This window comes from Phyllobates terribilis, unplaced genomic scaffold (assembly GCF_046119375.1).
Source record: "Phyllobates terribilis strain yellow unplaced genomic scaffold, ASM4611937v1 Scaffold_2__4_contigs__length_985480577, whole genome shotgun sequence".
NCBI classification, from domain to species: domain Eukaryota; kingdom Metazoa; phylum Chordata; class Amphibia; order Anura; family Dendrobatidae; genus Phyllobates; species Phyllobates terribilis.
This window is the reverse complement of record NW_027362762.1, coordinates 202,171,445-202,192,628: the sequence shown is the minus strand read 5'-3', so window position 1 is coordinate 202,192,628 and position 21,184 is coordinate 202,171,445. Positions and strand designations below refer to the sequence as shown.

At 44.4% G+C, this 21,184-nt stretch overlaps 1 protein-coding gene across 1 annotated transcript in view; it reads right to left on the bottom strand.

The window, feature by feature from the left end:
* The window catches only part of CCNT1 (cyclin T1), a 33,424-nt gene extending 28,314 nt beyond the window's left edge, over positions 1-5,110 (bottom strand). Inside the window, exons 1-2 of the mRNA XM_073663802.1 lie at positions 4,894-5,110; positions 713-794 (exon numbers count right to left, since the gene is read on the bottom strand). Of these exons, the coding sequence (XP_073519903.1) occupies positions 713-794; positions 4,894-5,039 (228 nt within the window). The 5' untranslated portion in view covers positions 5,040-5,110. The remainder of the gene's footprint in view (positions 1-712; positions 795-4,893) is intronic.
* Positions 5,111-21,184: the final 16,074 nt, after the last annotated feature.

Sequence of the window (21,184 nt, the reverse complement as noted above, 5' to 3'; positions counted from 1 at the left end):
AATAAATTAACTTTTTGATGATATTCTAATTTAGTGAGATGCACCTGTATATTTTTCTCATTCAAATTTATTCATAAAGTATTGCGCTACTTGTCATGGGCATATTATATGACGCAGTAAACTTTTTGTTACCAAATGTCAGGCATACTTTCTCTTATAGTTTAGGAAACAGCAAGCTATTGTGTACACTGTAAAATATAAAGATTAAAGGGGATGGCAACTTTATCTTAAATGTTTTGGGGACATGATTTCTGTCACTTATTTATACTGTATATAAAAATTAAACTTGGCATTCCAAAGTTGAAGCGAAAAAAGTTAATTAATTTTTTTTTTTACACAGGTAATCCTTTGTATATAGTTAATGTTTCGGCCAATCATGTGGCCTTCATCAGAACAGAGATCCCCTTATTTGACATTTGTTAAAAAATTAACCTTGTCATTTGCAGTGTTCTTCAATTGGATGAGGCTGATGGACATGTCCGGTCATTTGCTCTTCCATCAGCAGCCATTTTACAGACATGAGTAATGTGCAGTTTGTTAGACTGAAGATAAAATGGCCAATCCCTTTAAGGAATACATATTCATCTATATGATTTGAATACATAGTGAGTGTGTAACTTTACGAAACGTTGGGATGTGTTCTGAAGCTGGAGTTACTGTAACTTACAAATGATAGCACATTTAATAAAAAGGACACTATACAATCACTTACGTTACGGTGGAATCTTGTAAAGGACTGGACCATATAGAAACGATGCATGTAGACAATAGCTGTATTAATGGTCAGTTGAGATCTATGTTAATAAAACTAAGGAAAAACAAATATTCAAAAATACTCTAAATTTGAAAGGAAAGAAAGAGCACTGTCCTTACAATTAGTTAGGCTTCGGAATCTTTCAGGCATTTACAATGTTTATTGGGGCATTCCCAGGATGAAAAGTTATCCCCTATCCATAGGGAATAGCTTTCTACTTGCTGAAGGTCAGATCGCTATGACCCCCAGTGTTTCCTGGAACAGGGCTCTGCAGAGTCGCGTCTTGAATGAAGCCTAGGTTCACATACTAGGCTTTGTTCCATTCCTTGTCAATGGCACTGAATAGTCGAGTAGTGTTCACTAGAGTTGATGCAAATAGATGTGCAGGACCCAGTCCATTGAGGTCAGTATTCTGTGGCCACGGAGAGCCGCCTCTTACATAACACTATCTGCTGTGGCTCTGCTTCTAACTAAACGGCCTGGTGAGCCATTACATACATTGTAACAATGACGTCATGCCTGGCTGGCTACTCAAGAGTCACAGATGCAGTCACGTGATAAGAGGCTCTCGATCCCAGATTATGGACGTGGCAGAAGGACTGGGTCCTGGGAATGAATTCACACCAACTCTACTGCTCACCTACAGGTGCATCTCACTAAATTAGAATATCATCAAAAAGTTAATTTTTTCAGTTCTTCAATGAAAAAAAGTGAAACTCATATATTATATGGAGTCATTACAGAGTGATCTATTTCAAGTGTTTATTTCTGTTAATGTTGATGATTATGGCTTACAGCCAATGAAAACACAACAGTCATTATCTGAGTAAATTAAAATAATTAACAAAAAACACCTGCAAAGGCTTCCTAAGCGTTTAAAAAGGTCCCTTAGTCTGTTTCAGTAGGCTCCACAATCATGGTGAAGACTGCTGACGTCAAAGATGTCCAGAAGGCAGTCATTGACATACTTCACAAGATCCCAGAGTTCCAATTTTCATTTGGAAATCAAGGTCCCAGAGTCTGGAGGAAGAGTGGAGAGGCCACAATCCAAGCTGCTTGAGGTCTAGTGTGAAGTTTCCACAATCAGTGATGGTTTGGGGAGCCATGTCATCTGCTGGTGTAGGTCCACTGTGTTTTATCAAGACCAAAGCCAGCGCAGCTGTCTACCAGGAAATTTTAGAGCACTTCATGCTTCCCTCTTCCCACAAGCTTTTTGGAGATGGAAATTTAATTCTCCTGCAGGACTTGGCACCTGTCCACACTGCCAAAAGTACCAATACCTGGTATAAAAACAACAGAATCACTGTGCTTGATTGGCCAGCAAACTCGCCTGATCTTAACCCCCATAGAGAATCTATGGGGTATTGTCAAAAGGAAGATGCGAGACACCAGACCCAACAATGCAGACGAGCTGAAGGCTGCTATCAAAGCAGCTGGGGCTTCCATAACACCTCAGCAGTGCCACAGGCTGATTACCTCCATGCCACGCCGCATTGATGCAGTAATTGATGCAAAAGGACCCCCGACCAAGTATTGAGTGCATTTACTGAACATACATTTCAGTAGGCCAACATTTTGGATTTAAAAAACATTTTTCAAGCTGTTGTTATAAAGTATTCTAATTTACTGAGATAATGCCTTTTGTGTTTTCATTGGCTGTAATCCATAATCATCAACATTAACAGAAATAAACACTTGAAATAGATCACTCTGTTTGTAATGACTCTATATGAGTTTCACTTTTTGTATTGAAGAACTGAAATAAATTAACTTTTTGATGATATTCTAATTTAGTGAGATGCACCTGTATTTCTGGCAGTGCATAGATAAGGCGTTAAGAGGTCACGCACCGATACATCACTCAACACGGGACTCTACAGAGCCCCATTATTGGAATCACTGGTAATCCCAAAGGTCGGACCCCCAATGATACATTATTTCTAGTGTTGAGCGAGTATGTTCTGTTAACCCTTTCGCCGAGTACGCTCGGGCCGAGTATTTATAGCTGCTCAGTGATATGGTTGAATCGCTCCCATGTGCATGATTTGCAACTGTTTGACAGTTTTATTACATGGGAGGATTGTCTATTTCTTACACATTCCTCACATGTAATAAAGCTGCCAAACAGTTGCAAATCATGCACACGGGAGCGATTCAAGCATATCACCGAGCAGCTGTAAATACTCGGAGCTCGGCCAGAGCATACTCGGACAGAACATACTCGCTCAACGTTAATTATTTCCAATCCTATAAATATATTCAAGAATGGATTTGTTACAGAAATGTCTGCAACTTACAAGGAATCTGTCACCCCTTTGGAGTTATCAGACCTCTATTATGGGCATACAGGTTATAGAAATATAAATCTATGCTTATCTGTATGGCCCATATTACAGGTTTGATTGCAGAGAAATCTTTTTTTATTCAATCCGTTTTTCTAGGCTTGGCATCCGGGGATGCCAAGAAATGCCCGCCTATATGCTTAATTTAAATTTCTCCCCCCCCCTTCCCTGCACGTCACAGGTCCCTGTGACGTGCAGTCTAGAGCTGAACGTCCTGTGCATGTACTATGTGCCTATAGCTGAAAGCGCTTTTTTTGCGCTATTTTACTTGTCTGCTTCAGTGCGCAGGGAGTCACTGTGACGTCCGCTCCAGTGACCTCCGGCGAGCGCAACAATGAGGTTTGGTCCCCACTTCCTCCCGGATAGCAGGATGCTATCGTCACAGTGACTCCTGGCGCCTGGACACTAGAGCAGGTCAGTAAAATAGCGAAAGGAGAAAAAAAAAAGCGCCTTCAGCTAAAGGGGCATTGAGCATGATGTTCAGGTCTAGACTGCACGTCACAGGGTCCTGTGACGTGCAGGGGAGGGGGGTGGGGAATATTTAAATTAAACATATAGGAGGGCATTTCTTGGCGTCCCCGGATGCCAAGCCTTTTAAAACGGATTGAATAAAAAGATATTTCTCTGCAATCAGACCTGTAATATGGGCCATACAGGTAAGTATAGATTTATCTCATCCAAACTACTGGGGATGAGGAGACTGGGGGCTGGCTCCTGAGCCTGATAACATAAAAGGTTGCCCTGCTCTACAGTATCAGTGATCATGTGTGACAGTGGGACTCCATCTCTGAATTAGGGTCCAATGTTACATCTTTTTTGTCACACTTCAGACAGCTGTGATATCCTGAATGCAGCAGCACACTAACTACATATTGCTGTGTAATCCATAGGGGACACTGAGCAGTGGTGCTGATAAGAGCCAGTGAGTACATTTTTACTTGTAAGAAGGTCACATTTTTCCCCTATTTTTTTTAATAACATCAACAATTCTATTCTCATGCATTTCACCAGAATTAGCACTTGAATACGGGTAACACAAAGACATCTATGAATGAGTTGTACTAGACTGGAAAAAAAAAAACAATCTTCCTATTTCCAAAACAGTGCCACACCAGTCCACTGACTGCATGCGGAGCCAAGCGGCAATACCAGACACTACCCGTGGTCAGAGGTGGCGCTGTTTGGCAAGGAAAATCTTCCATGTTTCCCTGATTCTGGACAACATGTGATACAAGCCATTCTCTATGCAGTCAGTCGTCTCCCCCAGAACGCAGGGCACACTAAAAATAAAAAGTGAATGCATTATTTATTAGATTAACAACACCACACGTTTGCAGTTTATTATCACACGTATTTGCGGTTTTTATTTTTCGTGTGCCTTGGATTACGTGTCATTCTGCTTTAGACCCTGGATACAATATTGGCTCCCTGGGAATATGGGGATCAGTCAGCGGCTCCAGCTGATGTGATCATGTGACTACCTCACTGGTCAGCTCAGGTTACCATGGTTACAGCAGTCCGCTCCAGCTAGCAGGGTGCACTGTGTGGTAGGGACACTGTGACCTCTCACAAACCCTCCATCACGTCTATGTCACGACATTATCGCGTGCAGACACAGGGGCTGAGCCCCTCCCTGCCCCTAGCACGGGGTCACAGGCGGACGGCCATTGCTGAGCCCCAGCTCCATATATACAGCTGGCTTCATGCAGAGGGACTAGACTGCGCCCCTCGTGTGGCGCGGACAGGCGCCGAGCTCCAGGCCTTCCTTCCTGACAAGCGCAGGCCGGGGAAGGATACACATTGAGCCGTTGGCCCATGTCTTGCAGAAGGTTAGCCGCCTGCTGCCGGTACGACAGCTCCTTATCCGGGTCCAAGCCGGCGCGGCGGGAGGGGCTGCGCTCTAGCTGCTCCCGGGTGAAATACCAGCGGCTCGGCGGCGCCATGACGGGAAAGCTGGGAACGCGCGAGGGAAAACAGGAAGTACGTCACGCCGAGCGCAGCGCGCCCCACCGCGTACACCAGAAGCTCCATGAAGGGGCGGAGCTGCGTGACGTCAGCGAGAGCGACGCTTTATATGGCAGGCGTGGGAAGCTCACTGTATCTAGGGCAGAGGTGAACGTTATTCATGTTATTTCCGTCCCGGTGTCGGTGCCGCTATTGTTTCTGTACTAACATTCCCGTGTGAGCTCAGTTTTGCTCTCTTTGCAGGCCGTAGCCAAAAAGTTTGAGATGGACACAAATGTTGGTTCTCACAGTTTTCTGCTTCAGTGTTTCTGGAGCTTCTAGATGTTTCTATGGTTACTGGAGTACAATGATCAGCAGTTTATACGTCTTTACACTTTTATTAACAACTGCATCAGGTTTATGCAGAGCCGCAATATTTATAGTGGCCCTCACCACCCGCATCTGGATCTCAGCCCAATCCTGACTGATCACCGCCCATTCTTACCTAATCAGCTCTTGGAGTTTATCACAATTTCTGTGTTTTTTGTTTGCCCACTCGCTTATGGAGGATTGACCACAAGTTCTCATGGGATTGTGATCTGGGGAGTTTTCTGGCCATGTACCCAAATGGCAATGTTTTGTTCAGCGAGACACTTAGGCCACGTTCCCATGATGAGCTTTTGATGCTGAATATCTTTGCTTTGTCAAAAACGCAGCATCTTACAGTTCCAGCAAAGTGGATGGGATTTCTAGAACTCTCCTGCCCACGGTACTTCTTATTTTCTTTGTGTAAACTGACCTGCGGTGCGTTTTTCAAAATGTTAATTTCTCTTGTGAATATGCTGAGCATTCGGTGAGGATTTTCCCATAGACTTAGATTAGAGGCCAAAAATCCGCAGCAAAAAAATGCACATGCGGCTGAAACGCATCAAAAATGCATGTGATCCGCACCTAAATATGTCAAAGCAAAACAAAACAAGTATCAAAAACAAAGCAGCTTTATTTAAAGAATGACAAACCAAAGAGAGACAAACGCATGTAAAAAAAAAAAAGCGCAAGTATCCCAATTTAAATAATAGTGGCAGAAATTCTGAAACATCAAAAACACCAAAAGCTCATCATGGTAATGTTGCCTTACTTATCACTGTCGAAACATGTAAAAAAAAATGCTGCTGTATTTACCTACACTGGGTCACACTACGGCGGGGGAACCCAACCTTTCTTTGAGAGCCACTTTCAGCTCTGAAAGATTATCACAAGCCACAGTATATGTGGAGAAATCTTAGAAGCCCCTGTGTCTCATTGATAGTTATAATTTCCAGACTTCCCCTGTTAAGGGGACGGTTGCAAACAACTTTATTCTAATGGAACGCAACCAACCCCGGGGTCCGCGATGCAGCCTGGTGGACTGCGGCCGAACACCTTCCGGGTGAGAAGGTAAAACAACCAACTTAAATAACAATCCCCTCCGTGTTACAGCACATCGGAGCGGGAATAGGAATTCGCACTATCTCCGTTAACTGCACGAGAGATGTGTGATAAATAAAGTATCTGTAGTCCTATTGCAGCACAGGGACTACACAGTTGGCGCTAGGATGCGTGTGTGAGGCTGTGTGCCCACGTAGCGTTTTTCAAGCGTATATGCTGCGGAATTTCCGCAGCGTAAACGCTTGAAAAACGCATGTATATCCGCACCCCATGGTCCCCAATGGCATTCCGCAATGTCAATGCCCATGCTGCGGTCAAAAATCCGCAGCATGTTCATTAATTTTGCGGAAGCGCAGCGGAATCAATGTGCGGATGGTACCCAAGTCTGGATGAGAGGAGACTCTCATCCAGACCTGGGTACCAAAGAACCTGTAAAAAAAAGAATAAAATAAAGTTTATACTTATCTTCTGATGTTTTCCTTCCGTCGCGCTGTTGTCTGAAGGACCTGCCACGTCATTGAGTCATGTGACCCACCACATGACTCAATGACGTCACCGCAGGTCCTGCACACAACAGCGTGAGCCGCTCAAGACTCCGGACGGGGCAGAGGATGCATCAGAAGGTGAGTATAAAGTTTATTTTTTTATTTTTTACCATTCTGAACAAGTTGTCAAGCACTTTTCCAAGTGATGCTTGGAGAAGTGCTTGATAACCCGCATGCGGAAATGCATGCAAAGACGCCTCACAAACGCTTCTACCTGGCGGGAAAACCGCATGTAATATCCGCATGCGATTTTCCCGCCAGGGAGAAGCGTAAAAAATATGCTTCAGGTCCGCAACGTGGGCACATAGCCTGACTCACGCCGGTGTATAAGTGCTCTCAGCCGGCGTGCTACCGGACTGAGGAGAATCTCTCCACGTGGCTTACAGGTGGTACCGGGAATACGGCGTCTGCAGACTGCTCGGGGTGTATGGCGACCCCTTAGTCGGAGCCAGACTGTCAGACGAAGCTACCTGCCTATTTCCACTAAAGCACCCGTGGACCTCAAACGACCAAGCGTCCACACAACACCATCACTGCTCAATGATCAGAGCGCGCTGCCATGTTTGTGGGCGGGCTTTTTAAAGATTAAGCCCTGCCCACCGTCGCACCATTGGTGACGTCACCCGCGACCAATCAGGCAGTGCCAGGTCACCGGATCAGCTGACTCCCAAACCACCAATCACGGTCCGCATGTCACGGGCATGCTCAGTGCAGAGAATCCTGGGCTTAGGCTGTAGCAGCCCTGTTTCCCTCCGCAACCTACGCTTCATGTTGCTAGGGATAAAGACCCGGGAAACAACTTGTCCATCTCGTGCACCAGCTAGGCGTTGGGACTGATGAAAATGCTGAGCAGCATCAGCCCTGGCTGGACCAGAATGGGAGGCCACAGAATCCCCTGATGGCTCTGAACCCATTTCAAATCCAGCAAACTCCCGACGCCTAACACCCCCCTTGTAAAGTAATAATGGCCCAGGCCCCCTTATAAAGTACTTTATACTATGAATGCCCCCTTTTAAAATAATGTCCCTAGTGCTCTCTTATATAGTAGTAATGTCTGAGTGCTCCCAAGAGTATGACAATACAGTTTAGAGTGACAGTTGCCTGAGTCAATAGCTGTGAGCCACTCATAAGGGGCTCACAAGCCATTGGTGAAGGAACCATGCACTATAGGATGCTGCAGGTGTCTGCACCATGATAGAGGTAGAGGCAGTACATGTGCAAAATACTGATGAAAGAACCACTCACACACCTACCAATTCATGGAGGGGGTAGATGCCTAATATTATGAATGCACTCGACTAAGGATTGTATAGGGCGCCAATCACACAGATAAGTGTAGTTCATGATTTACAGCCTAAGGCTAGGTGCAGACGACCGTGTAGTCTCTCATCCAAGATAATCGGGTCGATTATGCAAATCACATTCTGATCAGAGTTTGAGCACAGTGTGGTCCTATTCGCTCGAATTAGGATAAGAGGGAGAACATTTTTTTCTATTTTCTCCATTGTGTCAGTCCATGGAAATCGTACTGCACTCTGATGTCATCCAAATGCAGTCAGAATTTTTTTCTGTGGACATATTGACTTGCATAGCCAAGTGTGATCCGATGATCACATTACACTCGGGCATGCATTTTTTTCCCTTGGATTGGCTGCGTGCGAGGAAAAAAATCAGAGATGTGCCTGATCTGGCACAAACTAGTAAATATGCCTGTTTAGTTGATATTAGGATTGCAAGCCCAGGGCTGGGATCACTGTAGCAGGATGTTGCTCCTAGCAACCAGGAAGAAAACTGCTGAAGGAAGAAGGGAAATAGGAGTGCAGCAAAGGCAAGACAGAGGTGGTGGTAGGGGACTCTATAATTAGTAGGACAGACAGGGTCATCTGCCGTTGAGACCGTGAATGCCGAACAGTGTGTTATCTGCCGGGTGTGGCATATTGCAGATCGGATAGACCAATTGCTGGGTGGGGCTGGGGAAAACCGAGCGGTCATGGTACACATCGGTACCAATGACTAAGTTGGAGGGACGTGGAAGGTCCTTTAAAAATGATTACAGGGAGCTAGGAGAGAAACTGAAGGCCAGGACCTTCAAGGTGGTGTTTTCAGAAATACTGCCAGTGCCACGCGCGTCACTAAAAAGACAGTGGGAGCTTAGGGAGATAAATAAGTGGCTTAGGAATTGGTGCAGGAAGGAAGGGTTTTGATTCATGGAGAACTGGGCTGACTTTGCTGTCTGCTGCAGGCTGTACGGTAAGGACGGGCTGCATCTCAATGGGGAGGGTGCAGCTATACTAGGGGAAAAAATGGTCAGATGGATGGAGGAGCTTTTAAACTAGGATCTGGTGGAAGGAAGGGTAGTCATGCTAATAAGGGGATAGAGTAGACAAAGAGAGTGAGACAGCAGGGGTTAATGAGGATCTTGTCCCACCTCATCCCTAATCTCACCACAGTCTTCATCCCAAGCCTAACCCACCTCTTCAACCTGTCAGTAACAACCGGTGTCTTCCCCTCATGCTTCAAACATGCCTCGATCAAACCCATCTTCAAAAAGCCCTCCCTTGACCCAACCTCTCTGTCTAGCTATTGCCCCATATCACTTCTCCCCTATACCTCAAAACTACTGGAACAGCACGTCAATTCTGAACTGTCCTCCCACCTTTCCTCTTGCTCACTCTTTGACCGCTTGCAATCTGGCTTCCGACCGCATCACTCCACTGAAACTGCCCTGACCCCTGACTAAAGTCACCAACGACCTACTAACCTCCAAATCTAAGCGAAACTACTCTGTCCTCTTCCTCCTGTACCTGTCATCTGCCTTTGACACAGTGGGCCATTCCCTCTTACTACAGACTCTCTCATCTCTCGGCATCACAGACTTGGCCCTATCTTGGATCTCTTCATAGTCACCTCTATGTTGATGACACACAGATCTACCTCTCTGGAACTGATATCACCTTTTTACTAACCAGAATCCCACAATGTCTGTCCCCTATTTCATCCTTCTTTGACAGATTTCTAAAACTTAACATGGATTAAACTGAATTCATCATTTTTCCATCGTCTCACTCAACACCCCCCATCTGACCTATCCATCATAGTCAATGGATGCTCACTCTCCCCAGTCCCGCAAGCTTGCTGCCTTGGGGTAACCCTGGAATCTGATTTCTCCTTCAAACCACATATCCAAGCCCTTTCCACTTCGTGCTGACTCCAACTGAAAAATATCTCCCGGATCCGCATATTCCTCAACCACGAATCTGGAAAAACACTAGTGCACGCCCTCATCATCTCCCGCCTCGACTACTGCAATCTCCTGCTCTGTGGCCTCCCCTATAACACTCTCGCACCCCTGCAATCTATCCTAAACTCTGCTGCCCGACTAATCCACCTGTCCCCCCGCTATTCCCAGCCTCTCCTCTCTGTCAATCCCTTCACTGGCTCCCCATTACCCAGAGACTCCAATTGAAAACACTAACCATGGCATACAAAGCCATGCACAACCTGTCGCCTCCATACATCTGTGACCTAGTCTTCCAGTACATACCTGCACGCAACCTCCGATCCTCACAAGATCTCCTTCTCTACTCCCCTCTTATCTCCTCTTCCCACAATCGCATACAAGATTTCTCCCGTGCATCCCCCCTACTCTGGAACTCTCTACCCCAACACATCAGACTCTCGCCTACCGTGGAAACCTTCAAAAGGAACCTGAAGACCCACCTCTATTGACAAGCCAACAACTTGCAGTAACCACCGTTGCACGACCAGCTCTACCCTCACCTACTGTATCCTCACCCATCCCTTGTAGACTGTGAGCCCTCACGGGCAGGGTCTTCTCTCCCCCTGTACCAGTCGCTGACTTGTATTGTTCAAATTATTGTGATTGTTTGTGCTATGTATACCCCATTCATATGTAAAATGCCATGGAATAAATGGCGCTATAATAATAAATAATAATAACCTAGGGGGGCTGGGATACGTAAGGAAAGTAGTAAGCTTAGTAGCAGTAACAAATGCGCTAGTAGTATTAAATGCTGGCAAATGCAAGAAGTCTCGTAAAGAAAATGAATGAACTGGAGATTCTTATGTCGGTCACAGAACACGATGTGGTGGGTATTACGGAAACCTGGCGGGATGAAAGCCATGACTGGGTGACAATCATGGAAGGATATACTACATTTAAAAAGGATAGGACAAAAAAGGTGGAGGGGTGTGTATTTTCTTAAGATCTAACTTAAAAGCTGTGCTCAATGACGACATTGGGGAAGCTGCGACAATGTAGATTCAGTTTGGGTAAATGTACATGGGAATGGAAATAATGGAAAGCTGCTAATTGGAGTTTGTTACAATCCTCCTAAAATAGCTGAACAGGTAGAGGATGAAATTCTGCAACAAATTAAAAATTCAGCTAATAATAATAGGGTCTTTATTATGGGGGATATTAACTATCCAGATATTCAATGGGACATAGAATCTTCCAGTTGTGCTAAAAGCTGCAAGTTCTTATCCACAGTTCAGGACAATTACCTCTGTCAGCGGGTAGATGAACTGTGACGATACAGAGTAAAATCTTAATTATGCCACACATACTTTCTGATGGCAAGAGCAGCACACCTTTATTTTTAGGCTGTGTGCCCACGATGCAGATTTAATGCATTTCCGCCGCGGAAACGCATTAAAATTGCTTAACATGTCTGCCATGTTTCCCAATGATAATCCACATGTGCTCTGCACATGCTGCGGCAATTTCTGCCACGGATTATCATTGCGGAAAAATCTGCAGCACAACCAATTTGGGCGCAATTTCGCGGCAAAATTGCGTACATTGACTTGCATTAAACCGCATAACATCCGCATGTATACATGCGGATATTATGCAGTTCGATGTGCGGATGGTACCCGGATTGGGAGAAGAGGAGACTCTCAGCCCACCCGGGTACCATCGTACCTGCAAGTTAAAAAAAGAATTATAAAGTTTAAAAATAAAAAAAAATATTCATACCTCTCCGGCGGCCCTCCTCTCTCCTCGGCGGCCCGTGGTGTACTGGCAGGACCTGCGGTGACGTCATTTAGTCAGCTGACATCAGCGGTCGCGTGACCATCAAATTACTAAATTATGTCACCGCATGTCCTGCCAGTACACCGCGGGCCGCCGAGAAGAGAGGATTACCGCTGGGAGGAGACCAGGGGCCGCCGGAGAGGTGAGCATAAGGTTTTTATTTACTTTCTAATTCTTTTTATTTACACTAGATGCATGATTTGAAGCAGAAATATCATAAGTTGGTCACACAATATAAATCCATGCCAGTTGCATAGATTTATATAGTGTGACCAACTTGTCAAGCCCTTTTCCAAGTGATGCTCAAAATTGCTTGGAAAACCACTTGAAAAAAAACGCATGCATAAATGCATGTAAAAACTCTTGAAAAATGCATGTAAAATCCACATGCGTTTTTTCTGCCAAGGAGATGCAGAAATGCTCAGGAAATTTCTGCATCGTGGGCACATACCTTTAGGCTACATTCTACTTACTACCCAAAATACACAAAAATCCTCTTGAGCCCCCGGGGCGTCCAATTGTCTCTGGCATCGGAGGGCTCTGTGACCCTGTGTGCAGGTTTATTGACCATTACCTGCACCCTCTGGTCGAAACTCTGCCCTCCTATGTCAGGGACACTACGGACGTCCTTAGGAAAATTGACGGTTTATATCTGGATTCAGATATGATTCTTGTTACTGCAGATGTCGAGTCCCTGTATACCAGCATCGATCATTCGGATGGATTAGAGGCAGTAGAATTCTTCCTGAACATGAGCAATTTAGATTCGGCACTATGGCACCTTGTTCTGGAACTCCTGCAATTTATTTTAACGCATAATTTTTTCACGTTCAGGGATCGGTTCTTCTTACAGAGACGGGGTACTGCGATGGGGGCGGCGTGCGCGCCGTCCTATGCCAACCTCTTTCTGGGTTTTTGGGAGAGGGAGGTTGTCATGGACGGTGCGGGTGCCTCCCCCCATGTGCAGTGCTGGTACCGATACATAGACGATCTCTTTATTATCTGGCAGGGTCCCGAGTCTGGGCTCCATGACTTCATGAATGAACTTAATAAAAACAAAAAGAATATTAAACTTACCTATAAATGTTCAAGGAAAGAAATTGACTTTTTGGATGTAAAAATTAAAATGCAGAACAATGGTGCACTCCAGACGGATGTTTATCGGAAGGAGACATCTGTCAATTCTCTTCTGCATGCAACGTCGGCACATACTGTGCACACAATCCGTGCTGTACCAATTGGTCAATTTCTTAGAATGAAGCGCATATGTTCCTCAGAGGAGGTTTTTGAGGCTCAGGCTCGGGACCTGTCAGATCGATTCCTTGAGCGTGGATACAGTAGGAGAGCCGTTAAGCGGGGTTACCACCGTGCCAAACAAACACCGAGAGATTTATTACTAATGAATAAAAGCAAAAATGAAAGAAAAGATCCCCCCTTAAGATTTATTTCAACTTATAATAATCAATGGGTAAGGATGAGACAAACATTACAAAAACATTGGTCAATACTGACCTCAGAACCAACTCTGAGGAGAATTCTCTCTGATTTTCCATTGCTCACTGCAAGGAAGAGTCCAAATCTGAAGGATATTCTGGTTAGGAGCCACTATGTGGCAAATCCTCCGAACCCGTTCGGTGCTGGTCTGCAGAGATGGGGCTGCTTCCCATGTGGATCCTGCATGGCATGCAGAAATATTGTTAGAGCCACTAATTTCACATCCTCTGATGGGAGTAGGGACTACCGGATTACTCACTACATTTCTTGTAGTACAAGTTACATTATCTACCGGGCCACTTGTACCTGTAACCTCCATTATGTGGGACTCACATCCCGTGAGTTCCGCATACGGGTGAGAGAACACATTAGGGACATTAAAGCTGCGAGTACAGCTGAGGACATCTCTACATTAAAAACTATCCCGAAACACTTTAGGCAACATCATAAGTGTAACATTGATGAAATTAAATTCATTGGAATAGATAGAGTATTTTGTGGTATCAGGGGTGGTGACAAAAAGAAAATCTTAGCCCAACGAGAATGTCGTTGGATTTTTACCTTGAACACCATGTCCCCCTCTGGACTTAATGAAAAGCTATCATTCTCACCCTTCCTTTAATATTCAAAATAATTTTCTTGAAACTAACAATTAATCCGCATTTCCTAATATTCCTCTCTCTCTCCTATTTGTGTTTTTTAAGTGTATGTTATGTTTTTAGTATTTATTATATATATATATTTCTTATTTATATGTCCTTTCATCCCTTATAGTTGGATATGATCATACCTGATGTCTCTATTTATGTGCTTCATCTATTGATGGACGCGACCTTATCCTTGTAATGACTGGAGCACCTACATAAAAGCAAAAATATAGTCGCATGTCTGGAAATGTGGAAGAAATATGGGACCATCCCCTTTGGGACTACATCTGCTGATATATACTTGAATGCTGTCCTATGTAATGAGATGTATATGTTTCCTCCCCCCACACGGACTGTGACTGTTTTATTTGCTATGTTCTCACGCTCCCCCTTCGGCCCTCTTCCCCAAATATTTTATTATATTTGTTTCTGGTGAATGGGTATTAAGTTGTGCCCTTCCTATACCCATAAGAAAGATGGCCGAATGGATGTGCGCACGCGCAACGGGTCCCTGTAATAGCACTACCATCTATGGCATCCATATGATGCGACGCGGGAAGTGACGTCACAGGAAATGCTTTCCTGACCCGCGCCGTCATCAGGATAGCCGGAAATGATAGGTGGATACCGGGATCCCGCCCGCGTGCGCCGCTACCAATGGCTGCGACTAGATGCAATATATATAGAGACATGGGACAACATACACACCACACCGCCCCCCGAGGAAGCCCACCACGCGAAACGCGCGTCGGGGCACGATCACAGCGGACAGATATGGGTAAGCCTGATTCATATTGATCTATATGTCTGATTACATTGGCATAAATATACCCATATATTAGTAGCTCAATTGACACTGGCATTCATATGTAGTACATTGGTACTGCTGTATGGGCCAATGCATGTTTGCATACTTAAATGATATACACTGTCTCTCTTGTGTTTACTTACATGGTAGATTTTTCATGCATTGTCTATTGAGCCCCTATGCCCCCTGGTGATCGTTCTTTTCATGTATTCTTCACCTTTGTACCTATTTGATATGTATCTTACATTTTGCAGTATATATATATTTTTTAACATATTCTAATAAATTTATACCTTTTAAAATTTATTTGTCTGCATTAATTGCACTCTTCTAGGGGTATACCATTTCTTTGCTATAGGTCTATATATATTGATATATGGTTTAATCCCCACATTTTCCATGAATGGGACACTATGTGAGTTTATCACCCGTTGCGTAAACTAGTATGTATATGTGCCCACGATGCAGAAATGCTGCATATTTTTTCCGCTTCTCCCTGGCAGGAAAAACGCATGCGGATTTTACATGCGTTTTTCCCGCCAGGTAGAAGCGTTTATCAAGCGTTTTTGCATGCATTTCTGCATGCGGGTTATCAAGCGCTTTTCCAAGCGATTTTAGCATCACTTGGAAAAGTGCTTGACAACTTGGTCACACTATATAAATCCATGCAACCGGCATGGATTTATATAGTGTGACCAAGTAATAGTTAAAAAAAGAATAAAAATGGTAAAAAAATAAAGATTATACTTACCTTCCGATGGCCTCCGGTCTCCGGTCTCCATAGCGATGCGTCTGGTGTGTTGGGCGGCTCGCGATGGTCTAAAAGGACCTGTGGTGACGTCATTTAGTCATGTGACAGGTCACGCAACCGCCGACGTCAGCGGTCGTGTGACCAGTCACATGACTAAATGACATCACCACAGGTCCTTTTAGACCATCGCGAGCCGCCCAACACACCGGACGCATCGCTATGGAGACCGGGGGCCATCGGAAGGTAAGTATAATCTTTATTTTTTATTTTAAATTCTTTTTTTAACAGGTTCTATGGTACCCGAGTCTGGAGGAGAGTCTCCTCTTCTCCAGACCCGGGTACCATCTGCACATTGAACCGCATAACATCCGCATGTATATATGTATACATACGGATGTCATGCGGTTCAATGCGGCAATTACGCTGCATGTCCGCAAAATTAATGGACATGCTGTGCATTTTTCCGCAATGATAATCCGCAGCGGAAATTTGCACAGCACATGCGGATTATCATTGGGGACCATGGGGCACGCATTACCAAGCTTTTTTTAAGCGTTTTCGCTGTGGAAATTCCGAGGCAAAAACGCTTGAAAAAAGCATAGTGGGCACGCAGCCTTATATTAACTCTTTAATCTGTGTTCTTCTTTAGTTGATTAACACAGACTATTTGTATAACCCTGAATGCTATCTGCTCTTTGATTCTGAAACAATGATGTGTATTTACGAGAGCCCCTGTGATACAAACTATGTAAATAGATTAGCTAGAACAATGAATGTTTGCTAGATATGTTAAATACCATTGTAGGGTGTTTGCCAGTCAATCTTGGGGGATGAGTTGTGGATACTTGAGCCCTGCACCTTTACATCTTACCTGTGCCTGATGACCTTACACAGATGTAAATATAAAGAGGGATGTCTGTAGTGCTGGAGACAGAATGAGACTTGGGACAGAGAATCAAAGAACATCAGAAAGACCTTAAAAGGAGTATGATAGACACCCTTTAGGAAAGTAGATGGATTGCATGGCATCCAAAGAGACACAGATTTGTATTCTACATGATTCTAGTCTAAGGGTACCGGCCCTGACTTGAAAGATTCAGATCTACTATATTAACCATCAGAGAGACATGGATACATTTTGGGGAGTCCAGGAAAGAACAAAGAAGTCACCTGGCCCCATGGATATGTTGTTTTGGGGTTGCTAGGAGGGACCCACCGTTCGCCTAGAACCCTGGAAGTCTCCAAAATCGCAGCTATTCTATCCCAGGCGAAGCGGAAGGGTGAGACTGTGTAATGTTGTACCATCTTGGGTATTTGCTGGGACTGTTCTGTGTGTTTATTGTCCGCTTTGCGGTTTAATAAAGTATTGCCACACTGTTTTACCCTCACCCTGTGTTGTCTGAGTAGCGTTACGCCCACGGAAGACCCCGGGTCTTCACATTTTTACCAACCAGGGAAGGTAATCTTCTGGATCTGGTGCTGTCAAATAGACCAGATACTGTTTCAGATCTGCAGGTCCGGGAGCATTTGGGAAGCAGCGACCATAATATGGTAAGTTTCAATGTAATATTCAATAAAATATTTCAAAAAGGAAATGCAAAAACCTGCAACTTTAGGAAAGCTGATTTCAACAAATTAAGGGAAGAGCTTAATCGTGTAGAATGGGGCCATGTCATGATAACTAGGGATACCAAACGTTAATGGGGCTTGTTTAAGGAAATACTACTAGATTCCTGTAGAAAATTTATACTCTCTGGTAATAAAATGTCCAGGAATAAAAAGAAACCATTATGGATAAATAAGACAGTACAAAGTTTAATAAGACAAAAACAAAGGGCATTCAAAATCTTGAAGGCAGAGAATACAGAAATAGCATTGAAGGAGTATAAAGACCTAAATAAGAAATGTAAAAAAAATCAAGCTAGAAAGTTATCTACAGAGAAACGAATCCCCAGCGACATTAAAATAAATCCCAAAATTTTTTATAAATACACCAATGCCAAAAAGAAAAAATCAGATTGTATCGGCCTTCTAAAAGATGATAATAACAAGATAACTATAGAGGACAAAGGAAAGGCTGAGATATTAAACCGGCACTTTTCATCCATGTTCAATAACAAACCGTTTGTTCCAGGGATCTTACAACAGGGCAAAAATCAAAGTTCACCACCTGATAAAATTAGATTAACACAAAATAAGTATGCCTGCATATGAGCAAATTAAACATTGACAAATCCCCCGGGCCAGGTGGCATTCATCCATAGATACTGAGGCAATTGAGCTCAGTAATTGACAGCTGTATCTCATATTCTTAGGCTGCTTGCCCACTATGCGAATTTCCGCAGCGAAAACGCTTAAAAACCGCTTGGTAATACGTGCCCCATTGTCCCCAATGATAATCCGCATGTGCTGTGCACATGCTGCGGAAATTTCCGCTGCAGATTATCATTGCAAAAAAATCCGCAGCATGTCCATTATTTTTGTGGAAACGCGGCGTAATTGCAGCCATTGAATCGGTTAATATCCGCATGACTACATGTGCACATGCGGATATTAAGCGATTCAATGTGCGGATGGTACCCGGGTCTGGAGAAGAGGAGATTCTCATCCAGACCCGGGTACCATAGTACCTGTTAAAAAAAAGAATTTAAAATAAAAAATAAACATTATACTCACCTTCTGATGGCCTGCGGTCTTCTCTCCGGTGCGTCCTGGCTCCCTGGTGGCTCATGATGGTGTAAAAGGACCTTCCGTGACGTCATTTAGTCATGTGACAGGTCACGCGACCGCTGACTTCGGTGGCCGCTCCGGGCCCCCCCCCTCTTTTGCTCACCAGGCCCCAGCAGTAGGATTCTGCCGGTTCAGTTACTGAACTTGGGTCCGAGTTGAAATCTATTGCCGTGCAGGAAGCTTCCTGTACGGCAGTAGTTAACAGCCGCCAGCCAATCACAGGCCGGCAGCTGACATCAGCGCGCACGGTTCAGGCGTATTATGTCACTGTCATGCACCGGTGACCATGCCTCAGATGATGGGAGAGGCTCAGGTGCCGCTGGACCGTGGCAAGATAAGAATTTTTTTTTTACTTTTTTTTGTTAATCCGCACTATGGGGGCAGAATGGAGCAACATGGGGGCAGAATGGAGCGACATGGGGGCAGAATGGAGCGACATGGGGGCAGAATGGAAAGACATGGGGGCAGAATGGAAAGATATGGGGGCAGAATGGAGTCAATGGGGGCAGGATGGAGAGACCTGGGGGCGTGATGGAGAGACGTGGGGGTGCGATGGAGAGACGTGGGGGCAGGATGGAGAGACGGGGCAGGATGTGGGATATTATTACTGTAGGCTAATTATGGATATTACTGCTGTGATGTATTTTATTTTTGAGGATACTGTTTTCAGTGGGGAGGGGGTCCTGTTACTGTGCAGGGCGACACTATGTCACTTTTTTTTCTTTTCATCTGGTGTAGTGTAGAAGTTGGGAAAAAATTGGGGAATGTGCTCTGGAAGCTGCTCTTGATAACTATGTTATTTTATGCAGAGATGAGTCCTGTCTGGAAGAAGTGATGGTCTGTGCTGGATAAAGAAGAAAAACAAAGATGAAGGACTTCAACTAGAGATGTCACCATTGAATCAGTGTGTTACCTCTACACTGACACTATACACTGTATACTATGTACAGAGCTCCTTTGTATAATGTCACCGTTGATCACTGTAAGGCTATGTGCCCACGATGCAGAAATGAAGCATCTCCTTGCCTGGAAAAATGCGTGCGGAATTTGACACGCGTTTTTCAAGCATTTTGCACATGCGGAATTGCCATGCGTTTTCGAATGCATTGTAGATGGCAATTCTGCATGCTTAAACGCACAAATAATAGACATGCTGCGGATTTTTGAGCGCATCAAAAACGCTGCGGAAAAATCTGCAGCATGGGCATTGAAAGTGCATAATTTCATTGGGGACCATGGGGGCGGATTACCAAGCATTTCCCAAGCGTTTACACTGCAAAAATTCTGCAGCATAAACGCTTGAAAAACACATAGTGGGCACAGACCCTAATACCTGTACACTGACATTATATACAGAGCTCCTGTGTATAATGTCACCGGTGATCACTGTATTGCCTGTACACTGACACTATATACTGTATACTATGTACAGAGATCCTGTGTATAATGGCACTTATGGTAATGTTAGTATTGTGGTTTTTTTTATTAATGATCAGTATTGTAGTATTCGGTCACTATGTGGTCTGGTCATGGTGTGGTGGTATTTGTCCCTTGTATATGATATTATTCAGTCACTATGTGGTGGTAATATGTGATCTGGTTACGGTGTGGCAGTATTTGTCTCTTGTATGTGGTATTATTCAGTCACTATGTGGTGGTGGTGGTGGTAATATGTGGTCCGGTCATGGTGTGACGGTATTAATCCTTTGTATGTGATTTTATTGGTCGTTTTAAAAAATGTATGTGACACATTCCCTTAAAGAAAGATAAATCAAAATATAGCTAAAAAAAGGGTATTGGATATTATAAGAAATGTTTAATAGGTTAGAGTAGAGTAGGCCCGGCCAAAATAGTCCACCTTGTCGCGGTGGCAGCTTAAAAAATCTTTTGGCCAAAACAAAAGCTGATGGCTATGTATGTGACATGGTTCGATGGGAACTGTCATTGTGTGAGTAGTGAGGACGTAGTGCAGAAGTGACTTTTTTCCAAGAGTGGGCGGTGGGACTGTGGAAGGTTGAGGGGTGGAGGTGGAGCCTGGGCGGAGTTTCAAGGGGGCCTAAAAATTTTGTCAGTATGGGGCCCTGAAATTCCTGGTAGCAGCCCTGAGCACGGGAAAGAATCACTGACAAGCTTCTCAGCAATCTGCTCCCTACTCTCTCTGTCAGACCTGTGTGAGTGCAGGGACCATACGTTGTGCTCACTGGGGGTGGAGAGTTGGGGGGGGGGTTGTCTTAGGATGACAGGAACTGCGTATGCTTGGCCAGCTGATCGAGCACTGGGATGACGCCAGCGGGCATATTTCAGCAGATGAAAGCTTGTTAAACTTTGAACGGAGGATAATTTTTAATAACTGGAAATTACAAAACCATTTATTTTCACCTTTTCTGCTTAGTTAAATGTATTCTTTATGGTGGCATAACCCCTTTGACAATGGTTAGAAGATACTGGGAGTTGTTTTTAACAGTCGTCATCAGACTGTGGACCAAACAGGAACCACAGTACTGATGAGACATAATCAGTATCACAAATAAACAATTACATCCAGGTACCTTATATTTGACATCTTCTCTGATTGAAGTCGTTCCCATCACTGCTTGTCTCCATGTAGCACCAACGCCATTAAGAGATTTCTCCGCAGACTTCCCTCTTCTCCGTCTTCAGCTGCAATTCCCGACACGGTGC